Source organism: Trachinotus anak, unplaced genomic scaffold (assembly GCF_046630095.1).
Source record: "Trachinotus anak isolate AG129_WGS33_773 ecotype Australia unplaced genomic scaffold, CSIRO_AGI_Tana_v1 ptg000004l, whole genome shotgun sequence".
Classification (NCBI taxonomy): domain Eukaryota; kingdom Metazoa; phylum Chordata; class Actinopteri; order Carangiformes; family Carangidae; genus Trachinotus; species Trachinotus anak.
The window spans coordinates 12,324,921-12,348,366 of record NW_027273855.1 but is presented as its reverse complement, the minus strand read 5'-3'; the positions used below and the strand labels follow the sequence as shown (position 1 = coordinate 12,348,366).

General features: G+C 43.6%; 1 protein-coding gene across 6 annotated transcripts in view; it reads left to right on the top strand.

The window, feature by feature from the left end:
* Positions 1 to 13,733, top strand: part of rerea (arginine-glutamic acid dipeptide (RE) repeats a) — a 121,680-nt gene extending 107,947 nt beyond the window's left edge. For 4 of the 6 annotated variants that reach the window (XM_071475962.1, XM_071475960.1, XM_071475961.1 and 1 more), the window contains 11 exons: positions 4,750 to 4,912; positions 5,030 to 5,122; positions 5,670 to 5,869; positions 6,172 to 6,333; positions 6,427 to 6,540; positions 6,639 to 8,017; positions 8,692 to 8,914; positions 9,010 to 9,730; positions 10,930 to 11,103; positions 11,214 to 11,394; positions 11,498 to 13,733. In XM_071475962.1, the coding sequence (XP_071332063.1) occupies positions 4,750 to 4,912; positions 5,030 to 5,122; positions 5,670 to 5,869; positions 6,172 to 6,333; positions 6,427 to 6,540; positions 6,639 to 8,017; positions 8,692 to 8,914; positions 9,010 to 9,730; positions 10,930 to 11,103; positions 11,214 to 11,394; positions 11,498 to 11,531 (3,444 nt within the window). In that variant the 3' untranslated portion in view covers positions 11,532 to 13,733. The remainder of the gene's footprint in view (positions 1 to 4,749; positions 4,913 to 5,029; positions 5,123 to 5,669; positions 5,870 to 6,171; positions 6,334 to 6,426; positions 6,541 to 6,638; positions 8,018 to 8,691; positions 8,915 to 9,009; positions 9,731 to 10,929; positions 11,104 to 11,213; positions 11,395 to 11,497) is intronic. The other 2 variants (XM_071475963.1, XM_071475965.1) reach the window with 1 other exon arrangement.
* Positions 13,734 to 23,446: the final 9,713 nt, after the last annotated feature.

The window sequence follows — 23,446 nt, the reverse complement described above, 5'->3', positions numbered from 1 at the left end:
AACTTGCTTTATATTATGTGACGAGTTTATAGTTTTAGAGCATAATTTTCATGTCATCTGTACCCTTTAAAGATTATAGATACTTTAGTAGGAACGCTGGTAAAAGACAAAGTAAATGCCCATGCACCTTTCCATTCCACAACATGTTACATGGTCCTGTAGGCATCACAAGTACGCTTCTGGCCTGCTTAACCACATAAGCATTTACAGTTACCTCCTACAGTTACAGTCAGCATGAGGATGATAGAAAAGTCAAGCACCACTCACTGAAACGATACATTGTACAACCTGTCATGGGCAATGAAGAATACCAAGTCCAGGGGTCGAGCACATACATAATTAAACCCTGGTTTGATTTAGCTCAGAGAAATACATTCCCCTTCACCTCACTGAAATGAATCAGGAAGCAATCCTCCCTCCTCCGGCTGCAGACTGTGGAGGAAGCAGGAGGAGCACAGGTTCATGCTGCACTAATGGATGTTTACACAACTCACTATCAGCCACCAGAGCCCAGAAATCACATGCTCCCTGCGCTCTCTGCTCCCCCGGCTGCGGCTGAACTGCCTCACATTTTTAGCTGAGATTTTTATTTGTCGAGAGATTTTTAGGAAGGGTTGTGGTTGGATTCGAGGTTGATTGTCCATTGTTATCCTCTGCTAGCTCTTTATTCCTCCCTCTCGGCTCTCCTCCACACTCAGCCCCCCCCCCACCTCAGCTTTCCCCTGTTCTCTCCTCCTTCCCCTGCTCTTGCCAGTAACGGCCTTAACCGTTTGGCTTCATGTCAAAGCAGGGGCCTTTTGTGGCTCTGTCACAAATCTGCCAGGAAAAACAGAAACCATCTGTTCAGGCCTGGGCCTGAGAGGGGATGAGGGTGTAAATACATGAGTTTAGCCCTCGCCCTCAGCCCTGCCTGCGCACACAGGACCACCGAGCCCAGTAGAGGATTCTGCGCTCCCACCCGCAATTATACTGTGGTCTACAGGGGTTTCATGGTTAACCTGATTAAGTCTCAATCTTACAGGCAGGAAGATAAGCTTAAAACACAGCAACTGAGTATAAAACTGAATATGATCATATCAGAGATGATCTTTATGAATTCTAGCACTTGTAGTGAGGGTAAATGTTTCTCCTCCACCTGTTGACTTGTTGTTTTTAAGCACACTGACCTCAAAGAAATAACAATTTATTTGAATAAGGTTAAAATAGTGTGATATAAAAGAAAATGTATGTATTGATCTAAATGTATCTATATGCCATAACACCACTTCTATGTTCTTGGCCCTTGATAAGGACAAGTACTTGAATATAATTTAAATTATTCTACAGTGTTCCAGCTACTCTCAAGAGCAGAGATTATTTTTAAAGTAATTTAAACTGTACTATAACAAAAACTTGAGGTGGAGGAGGAAAAATACCTACATGATGGATTAAACTCTTGCCATGTCTCTCAGACATGGTTGAGTGTAAAGGAAAAATTGCAGTAAATAATTTTGAACTCTACATCCATTACACACGTAGATACTTGTGTGTAGACGAGCATTTTAAGTGGCAATAACTGGAGTGGAAGCCCTGAGTGTCGTGATAGGAGGGTAAGCCCTTTCCTTGTCGGATAATCCAGCAGCCAGAAAGCTCCTGCAGATGGAAGCAGTCTAAAACGCCTTATAATACTGAGCTTATGTTGTCACTATCTCATGTTCTGCGGAGCAGCAGCACACTCTGTACCTCTCTGCAGTGATTTAGTGGACTGGGGAAAATTATGGTGCAGAGGCCAGGGCCAAACTAGACTTCTGTCTTGAGTATTTCCGTGAATTTTTACCGGATACAGGTGAGCTGTTCTTGGATACAGGTTCATGGAATTGTTTCTGGTTTACTGTCGTCTTCATTTTATGAGGAAATGGCAACTTTACTTGGAAGCCTCAATAGGTGCACACAAACTCGCTGGCTAAACACACAGCGAAGGAGAGGAAACAGAAGGTAATGAAAGTTAAAGTGTTGCTGTAGGCATATGGTGAAAAGTACACAGTCAGTGTGAGGGATTGGAGGTATGTGGCTTCAGAGGGGCCAAATTTGACACACGGGCACGTTCACAGAGGTAATCTGTCAGTCTCCCTTTGACACTAATTTACAGCTCAAAGCCTCCCTCAGCCGCAGGAATGCCATGTTCATCTTCCACTGCACTTCACTCGCAGACATCGTATATAACTCCTCTGCACATTTAAAGTCCTTGCCTGTGATGTCTCACATCAGTCTTTCCTTTGTCAATGTGACCCCATTCAGAATTGGATTCTTGAGCTCTGAAGGAAATTATTTTTTTCAGTTCTGAATGGGGGCCCAGTTTTTTTTTCTTGTTTTTTTTCCCCAGACATAACTTTCCAACTGAACAAAAGTACCCTAAATTTGTTAAGCTGCTTCTTTTGTTTTCCTCTTTCCATTTACATCCGGCTGTACCAGCTCATCAGTGCACCTGTTAATACCCGTTCAAAAGCCCAAGTTAATGTTTTCATTGGCCCCTGCCTAATGTAATGGTACTTGACACAGTGTAAGTGATGGAGAGGCAGGGTGACCTTTCCCTGTGTCTGCCAAGCTGTTGTTGAGGCCGTGTAGTTGTCAGCCTGCAGCGAGGAGGCAGAGAGGCACTGCTGAGAACAGTCATTAGGCACAGAGCAAAGCCAGCGCTCGGCACCACTCAACACTTTTGATCTGCACATTTCAATTAGATTTCACATCAGGACGCCTGCCTTCCCTCAGTTAGCACCTGCGCCCTGCCTCCTCAACTGGCCAGCCAGGCTGAAGAGGGAGGCACATGGGAAATGGCTAGAAAGTTCTGTTCCTGCCTAAAATAGATGCACAAACACATGGCAACATAATAGAGCTTTTAGCTGATATAATAATCATTAGCTGTTCTCTTCTTGCTGTGAGCATAAATAAAATCATGTTTTCAGGGTCATTTGAAGGTCTGTAAATGTTCCATGAGTAAAAAGTAAATGTTTCCATCTTTATTTTAAAGAGTCCTACTGATTTGTCTCTGCTCCTGCATGTGGATTCTGTGCCACCACTCTACATGTGCTCATCTGCGGAAGTCTCAAGATCTGGGGGGGGGGGGAGCAACCCATAGGGTTTGGGAGCAACCCATAGGGTTTGGGACAGTTTAACACTAGAGCAGTGGCTTTGCCATTAACACAGTGCAGCACCTTAATTTACCCTGAAACTTGAGAAGGTTTCATTGAGCTCAGACACCCTCAGTAAATGTTCCCAGCACTGCTTTGCCTGATAAGATGGTGTCCTACAGGCACTGGTAGATATGAATTTCCCCTAAGAGCCACATGAAGGGAGATCTTATTAAAGTGGCCTGATCCCACTGAGTCGAGCGTTTTCTGCGAATCAAAGCAGTGATTGAGAAGGACTCAACTTGTTCCTTAATGTCAGATACTCACACAACTTAACAATAAAGGAACAACCTCAGCACACTCCCTGATCTGTGTTTTCTCACAACAAACAGCAAGAAGCAAACTAGCCTCAAGTAGTTTTGTGTTTCATGAGATAAGAAATACAAAATTAAATCTGCAGCTACCTTCATGTCTGCATTAATACCAGCCTGTTAAACTTTGAAATAGCTAGCTTTGTTTCTGTTATTTTCTGCTACTGTTGAAATAGAGTTGAGTGATCAAATATTTTCCTGCCATTGTTTTGGTACCTTTTGACAGAAGATTCTTAGATGTTGCTGAAAAGCCGTTAATGCATTTTAGAGAGCAATGCACTGACTAATTTGTGTCAAATTTCTCAGCTCAAGCGCAGTACAAAAACAATCAATAGCCATTAAACCCTAGGAGCTTTGTAGAACAGCAGTTTAACAGACCTTATACAGTAGATGGGTTCCCTCAGGGCTTTAAAGATTACAGGTGACTTACTGCTCACCCAACAGTCACACCACACCTTCATGAATTTATTTTAGAGCTGGTGGAGGACCACTAACAAGTGAGAGTTCATGGCGAGGGGAAAAAAAGGCAAAGCCCCACAGGAAACTGCGTAATTGTGCCTGACTCCTGTCGCCAATTTTTAAGACTTGTGTATTATGAGTGTGGCCGGAAAGCAGCAGTTAATATGCACAGGCTGCCTCAGCAAAGTGCTCTCTGATCCATGATTGCATGTGTTAATGTTTCAGTTGGGTATTGATTTCCTGGCGGCCTTTTGTACACTGGATTTATCCGCCTCGCTCACTGGCAAGCGCGCCCCTCCGAATGTTTGATTAAAGTTCAATTGACTCTTCCAGTGAAGGGGCGAGGAGCCATTTCACTCCCTATTTGTAGCGCCAAAGCTCTGCCTGACATGTTCTTTTGTTCCCATTCAAGCTCCTGCCACCCAGGCAGCCACCAATGTACTGATCCTAATATCCCTGCATTCACTGAGCCTCCTCGCCTAATCCTGGGACAGACAGGGCCGCAGCACAAACATGCCCGGCCAACTACAAATCCTGGCATGGACTGACCCCACTCCAGGGCCTTTCACTGTGAAATACTGTGCTGACTGCTAATGTGTATATTCCACATATTTTCTTCAGCCTAACTGCAGATATTTCACAGTGACAATTTTCCAATTTCTCAACAACTTTGACAAATCGACCTTTAATCCTTTTAATTCAGTAACCTCTTAAAGTCAAGTGATGCCTTCACCTCATTACAAATGCATGTGCTTGTGTTCCTGTGATATATTTCCCCATTTTAACAACATTCGTTTCGTGTTTCCTTTCAGGGAGAGCTAATCACCTTCTACTACTATTGGAAGAAGACCCCTGAGGCAGCCAGTTGTCGAGCCCACCGCAGACACCGCCGCCAGCCCGTCTTCCGCCGCATCAAGACACGAACTGCTTCAACTCCTGTCAACACTCCCTCACGTCCCCCCTCCAGCGAGTTTTGTACGTATATTTGACCCCTAGAGTGGCTGCAGAGGGGAAAGGGGGAGACATTACCAGATATCTTCTCCTTTCAGAGCAATGTATGTGAAGAGTTTGTCTTTGAATCTTTTTTTCCAGTGGACCTCAGCTCAGCCAGTGAAGATGACTTTGACAGTGAAGACAGCGAACAGGAGCTGAAGGGCTACGCCTGCCGCCACTGTTTCACCACCAGTAAGACGCCCTGTTCCTTTTACAGACACTCAACACCCGTCGTATAGACTTGCTTGGTTATTCCTGTCCTGATTGGGATCAGTATGAGCCTGCACAACACAGCGCTGTGTGACAGATGGGCATCAGAAGATGTCAGGACTAATTTGATCAAATCAGACATGAGCCCACAGCTCGTTCACTCTCTCCACCTCATTATCCCTCCCCTCTTTCCACACAGCTGGCTCCCAGTGCCAGGCTCCCATCTGATCACACTTAGGTTACTGCCATCACAACAAGGGTGGCTAATAACTTTGGCTTTATAGTGTTAACCATACAGATGTTATTAGTACATTACTGAAAATTAAAATAGAGTATGCAGAAGCAGATCCTTGATTCAGCTCCCGCATGAATAAATGATTATATTATTAGATGTTGCGCTACAGAGTTACTTAAGGATATTCTCCATATTGGGCATTATTGGACATGTGAGATCATTTCTGTGTGTTGTGTATGCTTCTCACTACCTGTGAGAGTGTGTTGTTTCACAACTGTAAATGGCTTTCCTCAGCTTCCAAGGACTGGCACCACGGGGGCCGGGAGAACATCTTGCTGTGCACAGACTGCCGCATTCACTTCAAGAAGTACGGTGAGCTGCCCCCCATCGAGAAGCCTGTGGACCCGCCGCCATTTATGTTCAAACCTGTCAAAGAGGAAGAGGATGGACTCAGCGGGAAGCATAGCATGAGGACCCGACGGAACCGAGGCTCGGTGCGCACACACTCCTGCTCACCATCTATCTCTCTATTTTCACCTTCAGGAACCATAGTCTCAGAGTTATCCCAGGTGTAATGCAGGGCCAGACTACAAAGCAATAACCTTATCATGTCTAGATAAATGGTATAGGGATAGCATTGACAAGTATTGTTTCATATAGTTAACTTTATAGAGGTATATTTAAAAAAAAAAAGTTTGTAATTTGCCTGATATGTCAATTTTAGCTTCCTTCATTCAAATTATACAAAGCCCTAATATTGGTCATGATTTACGTTGACTCTGTTTGTCATCAATAGATGTCAACGCTACGTAGTGGTCGTAAGAAGCAGACAGCCAGTCCCGATGGCCGAGCCTCGCCTACCAACGAGGATTTGCGCTCCAGTGGACGTACCTCGCCCAGCGCTGCAAGTACTGACAGCACTGACAGCAAGACAGACTCCATGAAGAAGCCAAGCAAGGTAAACACAGCAAAGACTCACTGAAACCTTGTTTTTCTATGCACATATCTCTGTGAAATAGACTCTAATGGCTCTGCTGCTTTGGCTCCACAGAAGATTAAAGAGGAGGCTCCTTCACCTATGAAGAGTGCCAAACGGCAACGAGAGAAGGGAGCTTCAGACACAGAGGAGCCAGAGAGGGCCAGTGCCAAAAAGTCCAAGACACAAGTGAGTCTGATCTTTGTTTTACTTACCCTCATGTGATTCAGTGGAATGCATAGACATGGTATCATGACACTCATCCTTCTCTCTCCTCTGTCCCTCAGGAGTTGAGTCGGCCAGACTCGCCCTCAGAGTGCGAGGGGGAGGGGGAAGGGGAGGGCGAGAGCTCTGACGGGCGCAGCATCAATGAGGAGCTTAGCAGCGATCCTAAGGACATTGACCAGGACAACCGGAGTTCCTCCCCGAGCATCCCCAGCCCCCGTGACAATGAAAGTGACTCAGACTCGTCTGCCCAGCAGCAGCAGCTCCTGCAGAGCCAGCACCCTCCAGTCATCCAGTGTCAGCCAGGCACCTCAGCAGCCTCCACAGCACCTCCTCCACCTACGACCTCAGCCCCTTCACTGCCCCCACAAGTCTCCCCGACAGCGGCCTCCACCTCTCTACCTCCCCAGCCTCTGCCCCAGGCTAGCCCAATGTCTCTTATCCAGTCAGGGGCATCCCTCCACCCTCAAAGGCTTCCTTCTCCACATTCACCTTTGACTCAGGCTCCGCCTCCTGGCCCACCAGTCCCACCTCAGTCATTACCCAGCTCGCATCATGGCCCTATGCCTCCCATGCCACATCCAATGCAGCCTGGCCCATCACACATGCCTCACCCTCACTCCATGCCCCCGCAGGGCTTCCCTGTAGGGCAGTCTCAGGTCCCACCCCCTCCAATATCTGGCCAATCACAGCAGAGGCCACACACACCTCCTTCCCAGTCGCAGTCATCTGCTCAGAGTGGAGGCCAGCCTCCCAGAGAGCAGCCGCTGCCCCCTGCCCCATTGTCCATGCCTCATATCAAGCCCCCACCAACCACACCCATCCCTCAGATACCCAACCCACAGTCCCACAAACACCCACCCCACGTGTCCGCACCTCCATTTCCTCAGATGCCTTCAAACCTGCCTCCACCTCCTGCCCTCAAGCCCCTCAGCTCCTTATCCACCCACCATCCTCCATCAGCACATCCACCTCCTCTTCAACTCATGCCTCAGGGGCAGCAGCTTCAACCTCCCCCAGCCCAGCCTCCAGTTCTCACCCAGTCCCAGAGCCTCCCACCATCAGCCAGCCACCAGCCGCCTCCAGCCCCTCCACTGCCACCCTCCGCAGCGGCCTCACATCCCAACGGGCCACCGCAGCCGCCATTTTCGTCCCATCCTTTCAATACAGTGCTACCTCCAACCGGCCCTCCCTCATCGTCATCAAACTCTATGTCTGGCTTACAGCCTCCATCTTCCTCCGCTCCATCCTCCTCAATCTCCATGCCACTCCCTGCCTCAGTCACTTGTGCTGGCCCAGGTCCAGCGCTGCCACCAGTACACATCAAAGAGGAGCCTTTGGATGAGTCAGAAGAGCCAGAGAGCCCCCCGCCCCCACAGAGAAGCCCCTCTCCAGAGCCTACTGTCGTCAATACACCCAGCCATGCCAGCCAGTCAGCACGGTATGTCTACAAACACCTGTTTCAACCCGAACACTGTCATAAAAGAGAAAAACGTAAACCTGTGCAAGCTGTTATTTATCAGTAATCTGTTGAGCTGCTTACTGTCTTGTCTGGGGATGCTGATTAGCTCTCAAACACGCCCAACAACAAAAGAGTCCCTGCCTTCAGGTTTTAAGGCTTTGATGTAAGCAACAAATCAAATGTCCTCAGCAAAACAGGCATCCAAGGCCACAATTAGCCTTGAGCTCTGAGTGGCTGATGGTGAGGAATTATCAGGGATGGAGAGCAGGGAGATTAATTACAGTGAGATGCGAGTGAACAGAGGCATCTGAATATGAGTATCTGTTGTTGCCTTGTGCTTAAGTGGCTCTCAGACTGCCAATGAATAGCAATGAGGATTTTAATACATAGTCAGTGTAGCAGCAAAAGTGAATGCCGAGGGAGTTTGTTTCCTTCTGAATAATGGACCAGTGTAAGCTAATACAAGCTGTCTTTTCATCTAATGGGACATTATCCTGCCATTCAGCATGCAGAATTAAAGATGAAAATAATGACTGTAGCCTATTTTGTCTGTTTGTAGCAACTATTAACGAAACTGGAACATTGTTCAGTTTTTTTTTGAGTAAATGTTGAATGTGTTAAAGGTTTTTTGTTTTTTCCTACCCTGACCACAGGTTCTACAAGCACCTGGACCGGGGCTACAACTCATGTGCTCGGACAGATTTCTACTTCACTCCCCTGGCGTCATCTAAGCTGGCCAAGAAACGAGAGGAAGCTCTGGAGAAAGCCAAGAGGGAAGCAGAACAGAAAGCAAGGGAGGAGAAGGAGAGAGAAAGAGAGAGGGAAAAAGAGCGAGAAAGAGAGCGGGAACGAGAAAAGGAAGCAGAGCGAGCTGCGGTGAGTGATTTGGTTTGTCTCTTTTTTGCTCTGTGGTTTGCACTTTGTTTGCATTTTTTTTAACGATACTAAATATAACCTTTCTCCCCTCACAGAAAGCCTCCAGTTCCTCTCATGAAGGCAGAATGGGTGAACCTCAGATGGCCGGCCCCGCCCACATGCGCCCACCCTTCGACGGCCCCCCCACTACAATTGCAGCTGTGCCTCCATACATTGGCCCCGATACCCCTGCTCTGCGCACCCTCAGCGAATACGCCCGACCTCACGTCATGTCCCCCACCAATCGAAACCACCCCTTCTTCGTGTCCCTCAACCCTGCAGACCCGCTGCTGGCCTACCACATGCCCAGCTTGTACAACGCTGACCCAGCCATGCGGGAGCGTGAGCTGCGAGAGCGGGAGATGCGTGAGAGGGAGATTCGCGAGAGGGAGCTGAGGGAAAGGATGAAACCTGGTTTTGAGGTTAAGCCCCCAGAGATGGACACACTCCACCCTTCTACAAACCCCATGGAGCACTTTGCCCGGCATGGGGCCATCACGTTGCCCCCCATGGCCGGCCCTCACCCTTTCGCCTCCTTCCATCCTGGCCTAAACCCATTAGAGCGTGAGCGGCTGGCACTCGCTGGGCCCCAGCTGCGGCCAGAAATGAGCTACCCAGAGAGGTTGGCTGCAGAGAGACTCCATGCTGAGAGGATGGCCACAGTGGCCAATGACCCCATTGCCCGTCTACAGATGTTCAATGTTACACCACACCACCACCAGCACTCACATATTCACTCCCATCTCCACCTCCACCAGCAAGATCCCCTACACCAAGGTAAGCGAAAGCCCTGCCTGTATAAACACCTCTCCACCACTGTTATTATTACACAGTACAACCAATGAAATGATATTACATTTGACAAGTTACGTTCAAAACATTTTATCCACTTTGGTGGAAACTATATGCTGTTATTGCACAACATCTGGCAAACACAGTTACGTTGTCCAGAATGTTAGTATTTGGTAAATGAAGGTTTCAAAATGGCAAGTAGTTATATTTTTCTTTTATGAGAGCAACCGTTTTATCAGAGTAGTTTGTTATATTTCCAGTAATGGACATTGTCTCCTTTTTATTTGTGCAACATTTGTGCTGTAATTTAATTTATTTTTGTAAATTAATGAATGTTTTAGCTTAATTTTCTTGATATTTTATAAATATGATATTGATGTTACTGTGAATTATTATGCTATTATGCAGATATTTATTATCAGTACAAATGTAAGCAGACAAAGAGATGTATATAAACCACTGGTAAATTGTTAATATATTTCAAAAATGGTTGAGGACCAAAAACAGGACCTTGGGGCATTCTACTGATTAATTGTTACCAGTTTATAGTTAAAAAGTATCTGCGCTTAACAGGATGTTGTTTTCAACTTTGCTGTTCAATGTTATTGGGAGTTTATTTTAAGAATATTTGATGGGGGGGGGGGGGTACATTGAAATAGGGTAGATGATAATGAAAAGGAAGCACCTGATTATTTATGAGCAGGTTAAATAATGTATAAGAAAGAATTCAAGCAGATAAAAATGGATTTTTGAGGAGGTTAATATTAGTTAACTACCTTTTCTAATATACAGTAGAGGGCATCGGTCAATGTGCTGTAATTGGTCTGTAAATAAATCCATTTATAATACTTCCCTCATCACAGTAAAGAGTGAACAAAAGGGGCTTTGAATTAATGGCATTTCTGCTTCCATACTGTCTAGTTTAAAATGTTAACCACATCATCTCTCTGCAGTAATGCACTGCACGTTTTATCTTCATCAAGTTTCTGATAGAGCTAACAGATGCTGTACAGTGGATAAATATTTTTTTTAAATTGTACAGTGGTCCCTGCACCCTTTGGTCAACCTTGAGGAGAGTAACAGAATATTAAACTGTGTATCACTAATGTCTGTAGCATGCACTGTCTGTGATACACTGTCTTGAAATCAGTGTGCCCTGAACCTAAGACTCTGACGGCCAGAAGGTGGTGGTGAATGTCTTGTGTGTCCGTCAGGTTCAGGGGCCCATCCCCTGGCAGTAGATCCCCTGGCAGCTGGACCTCACCTGGCCCGCTTCCCTTACCCGCCCGGCGCCATCCCCAACCCTCTCCTCGGCCAGCCGCCACATGAACACGAGATGCTGCGCCATCCAGTCTTCGGTAAGATTTCAGCCAATATCAACTCTCATTAACAACAATATCCCATCCAGTCCATCAATCTGAGCCATGCCAGATTCCCTGATTAAATCTTCTATTTGTGCCTCCTCCAGGTACTCCATACCCACGGGAACTACCAGGAGGTCTGCCCCCGCCCATGTCCGCAGCCCACCAGCTGCAGGCCATGCATGCCCAGTCAGCTGAGCTCCAGAGGCTGGCCATGGAGCAGCAGTGGCTCCACGGACACCATCACATGCACGGAGGACCGCTGCCTGGCCAGGAGGACTACTACAGGTCAGATAAGCAACAGAAATTAGACTAAAAAACATTTACATAAACTGAGTGAATGTGCCTTTGATTTTCCAAATGTTAATACTCGATGTTGTTTGCGTTTCAGCCGGCTTAAGAAGGAGAGCGACAAGCAGCTGTAACCAGCCAAGGGAGGCAGCGACTGACAGGTGCAGGACACAGGAAGCTGTTACAGAGCGGTCTTGCAGAGGCTCTCCAGGGTCCTCTGGACACATTCAGTTTTGAAGAACGGAAAAGCCCAAGTGGATCGTCTGAGAATTCTTCAGATGTTTTGTTTTTTGCTCTCGTCAAGGACTTTTTTTTTTAATTATTATTTTTCAAGACATTGACTTTCTTTGGTATATAGCCAGTAGTGACAACGTCCTCAAGACTCCTGCATGACAAGCTTCCCTGACGTTTTTTTGTAGGTGCTAGAACAAGACACTGTGCTTATCAACAAAAAAAAAAGACAAGACCGGTCAGGCCGTTTATTGAAAAATAACAAGTGCTATCTTAAATTCAACATTTATTTTAATACATTGTTGGAGGTTTTTCATAATTTTAAGAAGAGCTACAGCATGGCGTTTTTGAGTCTGTAAATAGTATATATAAACATATAATTATTATTATAATTATTATTATTACTAGGTGTGGACTCCAAACCAAGTCGTTTCAACCTCCAATATAATTGTTTTGAAGCATTATCCCTTGTTTCAGAGGGGAGCACCATGGCATTATACGAGCAGTTTCTGAGAGAGTTGCGGTTCAGTTGTGACGTTCCTCTGACATCACTGTGTTAGATTTAGTCCCACACACACACTATGTAAACCATAAACATGTCACACCCACCACGTCCATTCACCACACACCTTCGACATGCAGCAGGTTGTCAGAATGTGTAAACTCAACGTGTTGAGTTAATGATTTGATACACTTGAAGAGGTGACACAGCAGTCACTGAGGCTTCTGTAGAGTGCACACTGAAGCCATAGTTTAAAAAGAAAAACAAAGTTTGCACTGAAAGAGGATCCTTGAGCTCCACTCAATTGGTTTTATCCTTTTGTTTAAAATCAATATTTAAGTCAAGAAACAATTCGTTACTTTTTGTTGTTTTTACGGAGAAGGATTTTAATTATGAATTTTAAAATGTGCACACCAAAAACATATTTGGCTTAACTGAAGAAATTAAAAATTACTTTAAGTTCTTTTGAATTATTAGGAGTTGAATTTTAACATTGTTAACTATAACAGGAGTCTAACAGGAATTTAGGATTGTTTTAAATGTGTGAATGATTGTGAGTCAATGCTAGTGTGTTGTGGTGTCCCCTCTCTTGGCCCGGTCCGTCATCCATGTTTGTTGCAGGGCTCATATCTGACTGAGTCGTCCTCCAGCTAGGCTGTAATAATGTTCACTGTGACACTAGAAGGGGCCTGCCAACACATGACCACCAGTCAATAGGGGGTTGATGATTTTGTGTGTGTGTGTGTGTGTGTGTGTGTGTGTGTGTGTGTGTGTGTGTGTGTGCGTGTGTGCGCGTGCGTGTGTGTGTGTGCGTTATCCTCACAATGTTTTCATATGCCTTGGTTCCTTAGGGATACACACGGCCTCCTGGGCCACAGGAGTGGTGTGTTTGTGTGCCACTGACTGTTACAAGTAGTGTTGACCTGTCATACAAGTGCACATGAGCCCAAGTTTGGTTTTTTTTTTAATCCATGACATAAGTTGTGCAGTTGTTCCATGCACTAAGACTGTTTAACTGTCATGAAATTTAGAAAACTGTGGCTTTTTTTTTTAACCAAATGAAGAAACTGTACTTGCATTTAAAAGTGATCATATCTTCTTCTCAGAGCACTATAATTTACATTGAAATGGTTGCAAACATCATTAAACTCATGGCCCGTTAAAAATCCAAAAAAGTCCTTTAAACCCTGACAACTACCTGTCACTCTGTCTTGCCATCTCCCCCTGATTCCTGTCTCTCTTCTGATGACATATCATCATCATCATCACCATCATCCTTTGCCTCGTTTCCTGATGATTCCCTTGCCTTTTACTCCGTCTTTTTGTGTCTCCAAAACCTTTGATGTTAAGTGTTGTCAATGGTTTAGCTTCTTGTTTCAAAGCGGCAATAGCAGAATGTAAATTCTGACTGCTAAGATTTATATATATACTGGTATCTTGAAGCTTATTGTATATATGAGTAGTCGCCATGGGATGACACAATGTAAACAAAAAGTAGAAATAATAAGAAAAATTGTGAGTCCTGTGTTCTCTCCATTTGAGTATTTTGTAATTTTTTTGAAAAATTTGTGGAATTAAAATAAACGACTAAGTTACACCACAAGATATGTCTTTTTTTATGCCTTCTGATACATGAATGAGTCATTTATTTCTTTGTAAACACAGTTGTTTGTGTGCTTAGGTAGAGCAGACTGCTAAATCCCAGCAGCCATGACATAATAAGACATAATAATCCTGTTTTAAGGCTAAACAGTTTTGATTTCTCATTGCTTACTTAGCTGAATGGCAAAGAAAAGAAAGGAGAAAGAAAGACTGTTAATTTCCTCTGTTTTTAACATTTGTGAAATGTAATTCTCCAGCTGAGCAGAGTTTTGATAATACTCTTGTCCTACATTTGCTCTTGAATAATAGAATTTTTGCTTGACGGGAGAAATGTGTTACAGAACAGATCAAGCATTCCTGTTTCATATTTTTTCAGCCTTCAATTTTCTCAGCTTCGCAAATACTGAGCTTTAAGAGATCACCCCAGCAGCAGGTAGTGAATCTCAGAGCGGAATATTGCACTGCTGTGGTATAATAACATCAAAGCCAGGCTAAGCCAGAAGGAACACCTACTCAGGCTGAGATGCTTTGCTATCAGCGGGGCTGGGCTGTCATTTCATCCTGTGTGTGGGGAGTGATAGACCAGCAATCTGTGATGGTGTGCCGCAGCGATGGCTGTCATTTTGAGAGGGAGCCATTATTCTGCTGCTGCTCTCTGAAATGATGTCCTGTCCTCGGGAAAATCGAGGTTCCTTGGATGCTCTATCCTGGGGCTGTCATGTGACGGCCGCCTTGTGAGGAGGTGCTGCTTGTTGTTGCCGGCTCGCCTCACCTCCCCATAAGACACAACAAGACGTCAGAGCCAAGCAGCGCTGGCTGGTTGAATAATTCATCCCCCCTCCTCCTTCTCCTCCACGTCCTCATCCACACCGGCGGAGGAGTGACTGTGACTTGTGTCAACTCAAATCCTTCTCATAATACTGTGTGTACCCCTCAGGCAGGCACACAGGGATACATAGTCTTAAAAAAATCTGCTCTCTCTGTCTGAATAGCAATATGTCTTGTGCTGCTCTCACAGTGTTATTGTGTTTGTTGCAGCAGGTCTTGGACACAGAGCCTCTTCATCTCCTCCATCCTCCTGTCTTTTCTTTCGCTCCACTGTTTCTGCCTGCAGAGAGTGATGCTCAGTGGCAGAGAGGAGCCTACATGCTATTAGTGCATTCAGTTGGAAGGTAGCTGTGTTCCTTCAGCGGGTAGCTTTGTGGCTGCCCAGTAGCCGAGCAGGGCCCTGTTTATCTAAAAAAAGAGCTGTGTTGACACGGAAAGCAAATCTGTAGTCGGCTCATTCCTCATCCACTGCCTGAGTTAGATACAAGAGACATGATACGAGATATTTTGTGTCTGGTTTCTCCTAAATCCATCATCCTGATTGTTAGTTTTTTGTTATTAAAATTTGTATTAAAAGCATTTCCGTATTCTCTGTTGATAATATTTTTTTTGGACTGCTTCCTCACTCAGATCTCGAAAGATACTCAGTCATTTACAAAAACAAGCAACCTGTGGTTATGTTAAAACTCCATCTAATAAATTGAGCGCAGCTGTAGGAGTTTGATGCATGCAAATAAAGATAATTAAGCACATTTAAAATGCAAATGAACCAGCTTCAAATATGCATATATGCATTTTATTTAAAACACGGCTCATCCCTGCATTTCAGCAATCTGAATATTTATATCAATGAAACAGCCTTCATTTTCCAAGGAAAGGTTAAAACAAGGTTTTCCTGTATAACACAGGAATGATAACTACACCTAGGAGAGTAAACTTTTAAAGTCTGCATAATGGTAAAATACTTGCATTGTCACGCTGCAGTCTTCTGTCAAGCACTTTTCTCTGTAAAGTCAGAGGAGAGGTCCTACAGAAAACCACACCTCTGCATCTGTCAGAGAACAGCCGCGAAAACATACCTGCTGCTTCATCAAAGACAGAAACGTCCTTCAGATCTCCAGATGATCGATCCCAGAGTTTGTCCAGTGTCTCTGACTCCCTCATGCTCTCCCCCAGCAAACATGGCCCCTGGCTTCTTCTAACACCAAGTTATCGCTTCAGGTTGGTGTAGTAAGAGGTGTGTGACCAGTGTGTGTGTGGTCTGGGAGGTCAGGAGTTTAAAACAGGAAACGATGGTGGGTCCTTTTTTATATAAAGGTCAAACTATCACTGTGACCAACTACAACATTACAGTACAACTTACTTATTGATGCATTAATAACAATGATCCAGTGGTAAAATAATATTTATAGTAACACTGACAGGGACCATTCTTTTCTATACATTTATTTAAGCCTGATTTTGAATGCAGACCTTTTACTTCTGATGCAATAATGTTGTTTTGCCACTTTTACTTTGGTAAATGATCTGAATGCATCCTTCACTCTTGCTTTATACTACAGTGAAATATTTTACTATTTGCATGTATACTATGGTTACTAACTACTTTTCAAATGAAATATTCATATGGAATATATGATCATCTCGTAGCAAGCATATTATGCATTAAGTTCACCTCAACAGCTACAACATTATATGTTTTTCTGCTATTATCTATAATAATATTATGCATGATGTGTACTTTTACTTTTGTTACTCAAGTACATTTTGCTGCTGATACTCTTTTACTTGTATTTGAGTTAAATTTTACTTTGTGGTGTTGCTGCTTTGACATTAGTAAAAGATCTGAATACTTCTTCACCACTGCCTGTCGTTTGGGTGAAGGTGGAGTTCTCAAGATGTTTTCAAGACACTGTACTATCATCATCAGAATACTGGAGTCCCAGATTATATCTTAGCTGGACACAAATAAAAGGATTTTTGAAACACAAAATGGAGAAGGGGAGTACACTGCAGTGCTGCATACCACAGTATAATATTTCATCTCGGAGGGTCGTGCCATTTTTACCAGCCTTAATGTTCAATCCCGGCATGTGTGCTGTAATGACTTTCCCAGTGTATGTGTGTGTGTGTGTGTGTGTGTGTGTGTGTGTCTGTATCAGTTTATCTCTGTGTATCTGTTTGCGTTGCTGCCTGCTGTGTGTTTGAGGCCCGGGCTGCAGCTCCCATGCTTCTAATGATATCCTGCTCTTGCATTCCTGTCATAGCCGATCTGTATTCCCCCTTGTCTGCTTCAACAGATCAACCCAGTGCAGCCACAGGCCCGGTTTGAGCATTCCTCATCCACTCCCAACACACACTCACACACACACACAAACACAAACGCCCTCAGGAGGCCTCTGCTGACGCCTTCTGCAAATCTCACACATACTGCCTCTCGTTCTCCCACACTCCTTCTCCCTTCTGTCTCTATTGTTTTGAGTTCGATTTCAAGGGAACGGCCTGTAGCCAGAGTCGTAGGAGCTCTTTGTTCAATAAAGCGTGCCAGGTTTGGTTCCTGGCTGGCAGAGGACAGACAATGCAAGGCTCGCACACTAGACTTCCAGGCTCCTCTTTAATGTGTTGTCATAAAACATGCAGCTGGCAGAGACTTAATGTTCAGTGGGACTCTGCGCTGCTGCTGCACACTGAGCCCTGGGTATTGCCCTTCCAACTGTCCTCGTACATGTTTCTTACAGCAGCGTCTGTGCACTGTCAGAGTCACATAGACCTGACATTTCAGCTCCTTCACAGCACAGCATTTCAATTCACCACTCACCCAGTGGAAAATCTGAAAAAATAAGGAGTCTGCAAAAATGTCCTCTACTGTCATCTGAAAATACTGGGACTGTGGAGGGATATTGGCTCAGTTGGCAGCACACTCCTTCAATTTTATTTTTCAGATGAAAATAAGACTTCAGGCTGTCATCTGATTTACTTCTCCTCTGCTAAAAGGGAAAAGAAACCCAGAATGAATTTAAGAAACATGCTGCATACTACCATGTGGCTAACCTCTAACCCTTCTAATGTGAAGTCATGTGGGTTTCATAACCTTTTGTAACTCAAACACAGATTTGTTTTAGCCTTGAATTTACAAACAAACTCTGTTAGTCCTTAAACCAGAGAGTTTATAATGAATCCCAAAACAACTTTCACTGATGCCAGGTTAATGTACAATTCAGGAGTCTGTTTGACATTATGAACTTCATGACAAAAAATTCAAAGCATGTAACTGCACAATCCAGCACTTCTTCAGCCCCGCAGCACTCCAGTTTGCCATTATTCCTCATGCAGGTGGTGGCATTTTATCTTTTTTTCCCCACCACCTCTTTCACTGAAGGGCAAACTGACCTGAAAGCTCTGTGAACACTCACTTTTTGTGAATGAAGTCCATGTCATTAAAATGTCAGCTCTGACTCTAACTCAACATTGTCCATAACTGCTATTCATAACAATAAGGTTAGTTATGTTAGTCCATATTAAGTTAGTCTATATTAGTCTATATTATTAATCTATCTTTTTTTTTCTTTTCATGAAGATAACCTGCACAAGTCAACATAAGAAAAAATGTATGAGATGTAATTTTCTTTTTTTTTTTTTTTATAAGCCTGATAATAAATGTGTAACTTAAAATTATTCACCCAAACCTGTTTTACCTTTCAAGTCTTTGTTATTTCAAGCTAATGAGAGAAATGTAAATTGAAACCAGAATAAATGCCGTTTTCAGCTACAGGAAACTCACAGTATTGTTCGACATGGCTCAAAAAGAATGCTTTCTATCATGTTTATCGACTTAATTCAGCTTCCTGCCATCAGATGTGGACGTAGCTCAGAGAATTTAAGTTTGTTAAACCGGATAGAAAACTGATCTGTGACCCAGTTTTTACGAGCAGAGCACATATCTGACAGTCCTGTGAGCTTCCTGTTTGTGGAAATCACATTTGTGCCCACTAGTTCAAGCAGACAACTACAAGTGGGCTGCTACATTCATTTGGGACATATGCTACTTGCTGTAACATAAATCCAACGCACCCATCACGGTGAGGCAGGTTTGAGTGTTGAGTTCCCTGTCCTCCACCAAGCTGAGCTAAGTTGCCTGTGCTAATGTTATATTGAGAGTCACTGTATTGGCTCCGTTCAGTTAGGCTCTGTGTGCTTGACAGTACAGCTGCTGACAATGCTCCCTTGTGTACTTCAGTCAGTGTCTTGGTGTCTGGCTGCTAATTTCTGCTCTAATGCTGCTCCCATCTAGTTACCTGTGTTCAATATCTGTAATGCAAAGTGCTAATTCATTTCTTGTTCTGGTTAAACTCACTTTTCTTTGGTTGTTGTTTGACACTTAATAATAATGGGAACTCCTGCTTTTGCACTGTGAAATACTATATGAATAATCGTGTTTGAGTTTTGTGAGTGTAATGGGATTAAATGGTTTGGGAGTTACCAGTTGATTCACTACAAACTCAGATATCTAGTAGAAGCATGGTCAGATTAAAACTCTTGGGGAGGCTGTAGTAAAAATCATGGCAGAGTCATTACTTCTTCAGACGCCCAGAAAAAAAAACAGTTCTCTATAGCTGAAATAATTAGTTGATTAATTTTTAATTGTTTAAGTCTTAAAAAAACTAACTGATTTATGATTAAAAACCAACTGATATGGAGTGAACCTGGGGTTATTGGGGCCCCTTGCTGTGTGTAGCTCATGCCTTTGAACATTAGAAAACTATCTCACTTGGAGCTTGGTGTTTATGTGACTACACCAGCTTTATTCTTCCTCTTCATGTCATAATTACAATCACAAACTTCTGAGCTCCCATTCTACATTGTATACCACTGCTGGGCTCATAGCCAAGTGTAACTGTACATACATGTTCTGATGGTTATTTGCAGCTTTTCAGTGCTACATAACATACATGTACATATAAACATGAATGAGTTTAACATCCAAAGCTGTGTTAATATCTTAGCTTGCTGCTTGCTGATATACATAAGGTGTGTACAATCTGTTTGCTGGGCAATTGCCACACAGCTAGTGCCTGTCACACATGTGGAAGGTACTTACTTGATAGCACTTTCCTCTTGTGGGCTGAGGTGCTCAGCAGGGGGAACAGTAACATGGTGACTAGTCACCTGTGACTAACTTCCTTTGGAGGAAAGGTTATTATTGTCATTATGATGTATCATTGTATCTGCTATGCTGGGCTTATGATGATCTCAGAGTCTTGATGCCAAATATTAATATACAAACTCCTTGCTCTCATTGGGGCTGTAACAAACAAATATTTGTATTATTGATGAAACATTTAGTTTTGATATTACAGGAGGGGGCATCATCTCTGTTTTTTTTTTTTAGTTTTTTTTTTTTAGTTTAGAGTGGTATGAAAAGCAAAGCTGCTGTCCACACAACCAAGGAGCTGGAACTAGATAAATGATTTCAACAATGGATTGATTCACAAAATTTTTGTCAATTAATTTTCTTTCTATTGATTAATCAACCTATTTCAGCACCAATTCATAGTCTAAATTCTAATTCTAAATCAGTTGACTGAGATCCTGTTTTTTAAAACCATAAACAACATTGCCATTGAACTGACTGGTTGGTTTTCTCAAAATGACCTGGAGTCTTTTATGATTTTTTAAATTATTTATAAGAAAGAAAATGCCCCAGTCAATTTAGTCTTAAATAAGTTAGCCAATTTCGATTACATATAATTTTGCAAATGACTGTGCTGGCTGTTTTCTTCTGATTCAATTCATTTTCTAGCTGAATTTCAGTGAAGAGAACAACAGATGTGATTTACGAAAATCATGACTGACCTGATGTACTGTAGGTTAGCAGCTTCACACAGTCTCCTATCATGCAGATAACCCAGCTTTGACCCTGGCCTGTCGTACTTGCTGTGGTGGCTTAATAAAACCTCCCTGTCTCAGGGTAGCAACGGCACCAAAGCTAAATAAATCACAGCCAGTAAATGGCTTCTTCTCCTCAGCAATTTCCTCAGCTCTCATCAGTCTGTGGGCCAGGACTGATAGCATGCTGTCAGTCGCCTGCTACCTTGGTGTAACCCAGTGCTGGCTTTCCCTGCAGTGTGGCCACGGGTTCATCTTGCCTCCTGTTGTTCTAAGAACCAGGACAGCAAAAGAAAAGGTGGACTAAGGGGCAACCAGGGGCTTAGATGTGCAACCGGTGTTGCCAAGCTGAGGCTTGGGGGCCAGCAGAGACAGGGAGCACCCTGACCTTGTGTTTATGTAATGGCCATCCCTGTGATAGATAGCGGTGCCAGAGCATTCACCCGCTGCTCCATGGGGCTGTCCACTTGCCTTGACGCAGATAGATTGGCCTTTGTTTTTTCCCTCACCTCCACTGTGTAATTAATCTTCAATGCGAGTCCACGGAAGAGAATACTCTGCAACCGTGGGCTGCTGGCCGATAAACTCACCGGCGGGCGGGTGCAAGCAGCTTTCAAGGCCCTGAGGACAAGCACCACCTAGGAGATGGCAAAAGAAGATGTTTAAATGCATGCTGCTCTAGGCCTCCTCGCTCACCTTGGTTATCAAAAAAAGAGGAGGCGAGCACAATATTTGTCCCTGCTCCAGAGTACAATTTATCTTGGATGGAAATAGCATCTCTGGGAAGATTCAGCAGTAATAGACCCTCTCCAGCACCACTGCCATCACATATTTTACACTGGGGCCTGGTTTCTCTCCACCTATTGCCTCACCCACACCACATGTTTTCTGCTCCATTTCACAAGATAATAAGGCACTGGGCTAAAATGGCTTAAAGCGAATGAACACATCGGTGCTGCTATTTTTCATACTCTGTTTGAATGTATCAGTATAAAGAGTGCAAATTGGGCACATTACATCAATAAGGACTAGTTCAGCTAAGGTAGCAAAAGTATAAAGAATCACGGAAGACATGATATATATTCCAATTTGGTCCATATATTTACATATTTATTGTCATAATTTTAGAACTCAAGGTTTAATGCTTTCATGTCCAGCAGATGTTGAATGTTAACCACAAAAATGTAGTTCCTCTTTTGAAATTCCATGATTTAATAGCTGCACAGATTAGGTTACATTTTTTCTGATTTATTTATGACAGGTTGTGATTCTTTATAATTTTTTCCTTTGCAGGCCTCTATGTTTGTTCTTACCATAGAATACTACAGTGCTGCAGGCTTAAACAGATCATGTGGCTGTATATTCAGAGAGCCAGAGCTTAATATTTGACCTGGTAACACTCTAGTATGAACACTAGGGGATTGAGTTTGCCACACTTACTGAACACTGTAGCTGTCAGACTAGCTGTATTATAAAACTGCATTCAAATATTTATTATAAAATGTAATGACAGGAAACGGCTGATATCTCTATAATGACACAAATGGAATCTTTTGAGCATTGTGATCCAGAGGTTTTGTAGGCAGTGTTTGTGATTTGAGTGTAAAATCCTCCTTTGGGTGCAGTAGTGGGCTGCTAATCAGAGGCTGTGGTTAATCCCTTGGCTGTGGAGCTTTTCACCAGCTGAGAGCAGTGGGGTTATGGACAAACTCCACAAGATGGAGGTGTGAAGCAAATCCAGGCAAATCACTGAGCCTCGAAATGAGCCAAATGGAGAGGATATAGAAGTGGTATATAGTGTTTTTTCTTTCTTAAGAAAGGAAAGTATCATAAGATGTGCTTCAATAGGGTGCAGAGGGGCAGGTCAGTTTAATGAGGTGATGGGAAGCCTTGAAATAAATAGAGTTGTGATATTCTGCAGCACAGAAAATAGAAGCACTGGGAGCCATTGAGCTCCTGAGCCTTAGGCGCAAGACTGCAGAGCAAACAGGCAGAGTGTTAGTTCACTAAATGATGCAGAATGGATACTGGATAATCACCTCGCTGCTCATAAATTCTCCTTTAAAGGTGCCTTGTAGAATAGAGTGACTGCATTTTCTTTAGGCTGTATCACCTTACAGTGACCCACCTTACCATAGGATTCAAACATATGATAGAAATGATATTATAATAATCAGGTTTAAATTGAATTGGATGAATAGACACGCTGTAATAATAAGAAAAAATGTTTACTATGGCAAACAGAGCAGACACATCAGGCTGGATGCACACTGCTTATCACTGATATCTACGTTCGTGTTGAACATTTCTCTGAAGCAGCCCCCGGGGTTATGGTGAAACAGTGCATGATTTAGTCGAGCCCTCCTGCCTCCCTGTAAACCCTCTACTCTGGTGGCTGGCTGCAGATTTAATGGGCTTAGCAGCTGTTGAGGAAAAGCAGTGAGGGCTTGTGGCATATGCTCTGGTTAGAACAAAGAGCAGCGAGCACACCACACAAGCTACAACTGCCTGAGCCAAACGCAGTACTGCCACAGGGGCTGCAGGCAACCATTAAACTGTTTTACAGCTTGTGTTCATTCAGTTTATTTGATTGACTTTTTGTTAATGCACTGTTCTGGGTTTTGTGTACTATTGTGAAGGTTTTTGATCCTTTCCCCCAGTTTGCAAAAGCGCTTTAAAGAGTATTTGTTTTTAGGCATTTAGGAATATGTTTATTCTGTATATGTTTACTGTGCGAGGCTGTACAGTAGGTGCGAGAGATATTAATATGAAATAAGAGAAGAGGATGGTGAATTTCAAAGGTTCTTTAAAGGCACTTGACAAGGCCGCCCTCTTCAGGGAAAGCTGTAACCTCTCCAACACATCTGCTTTCAATGTGCCATGTGATGATAGAAAGTGGTGCAGAGAGTCCTCTAGTGGACACAGTGGAAATAGACATGAATGGCTCTATGAGGAAAACTTTATCTATTATTTAATACAACATACAAATAGACACAGTTT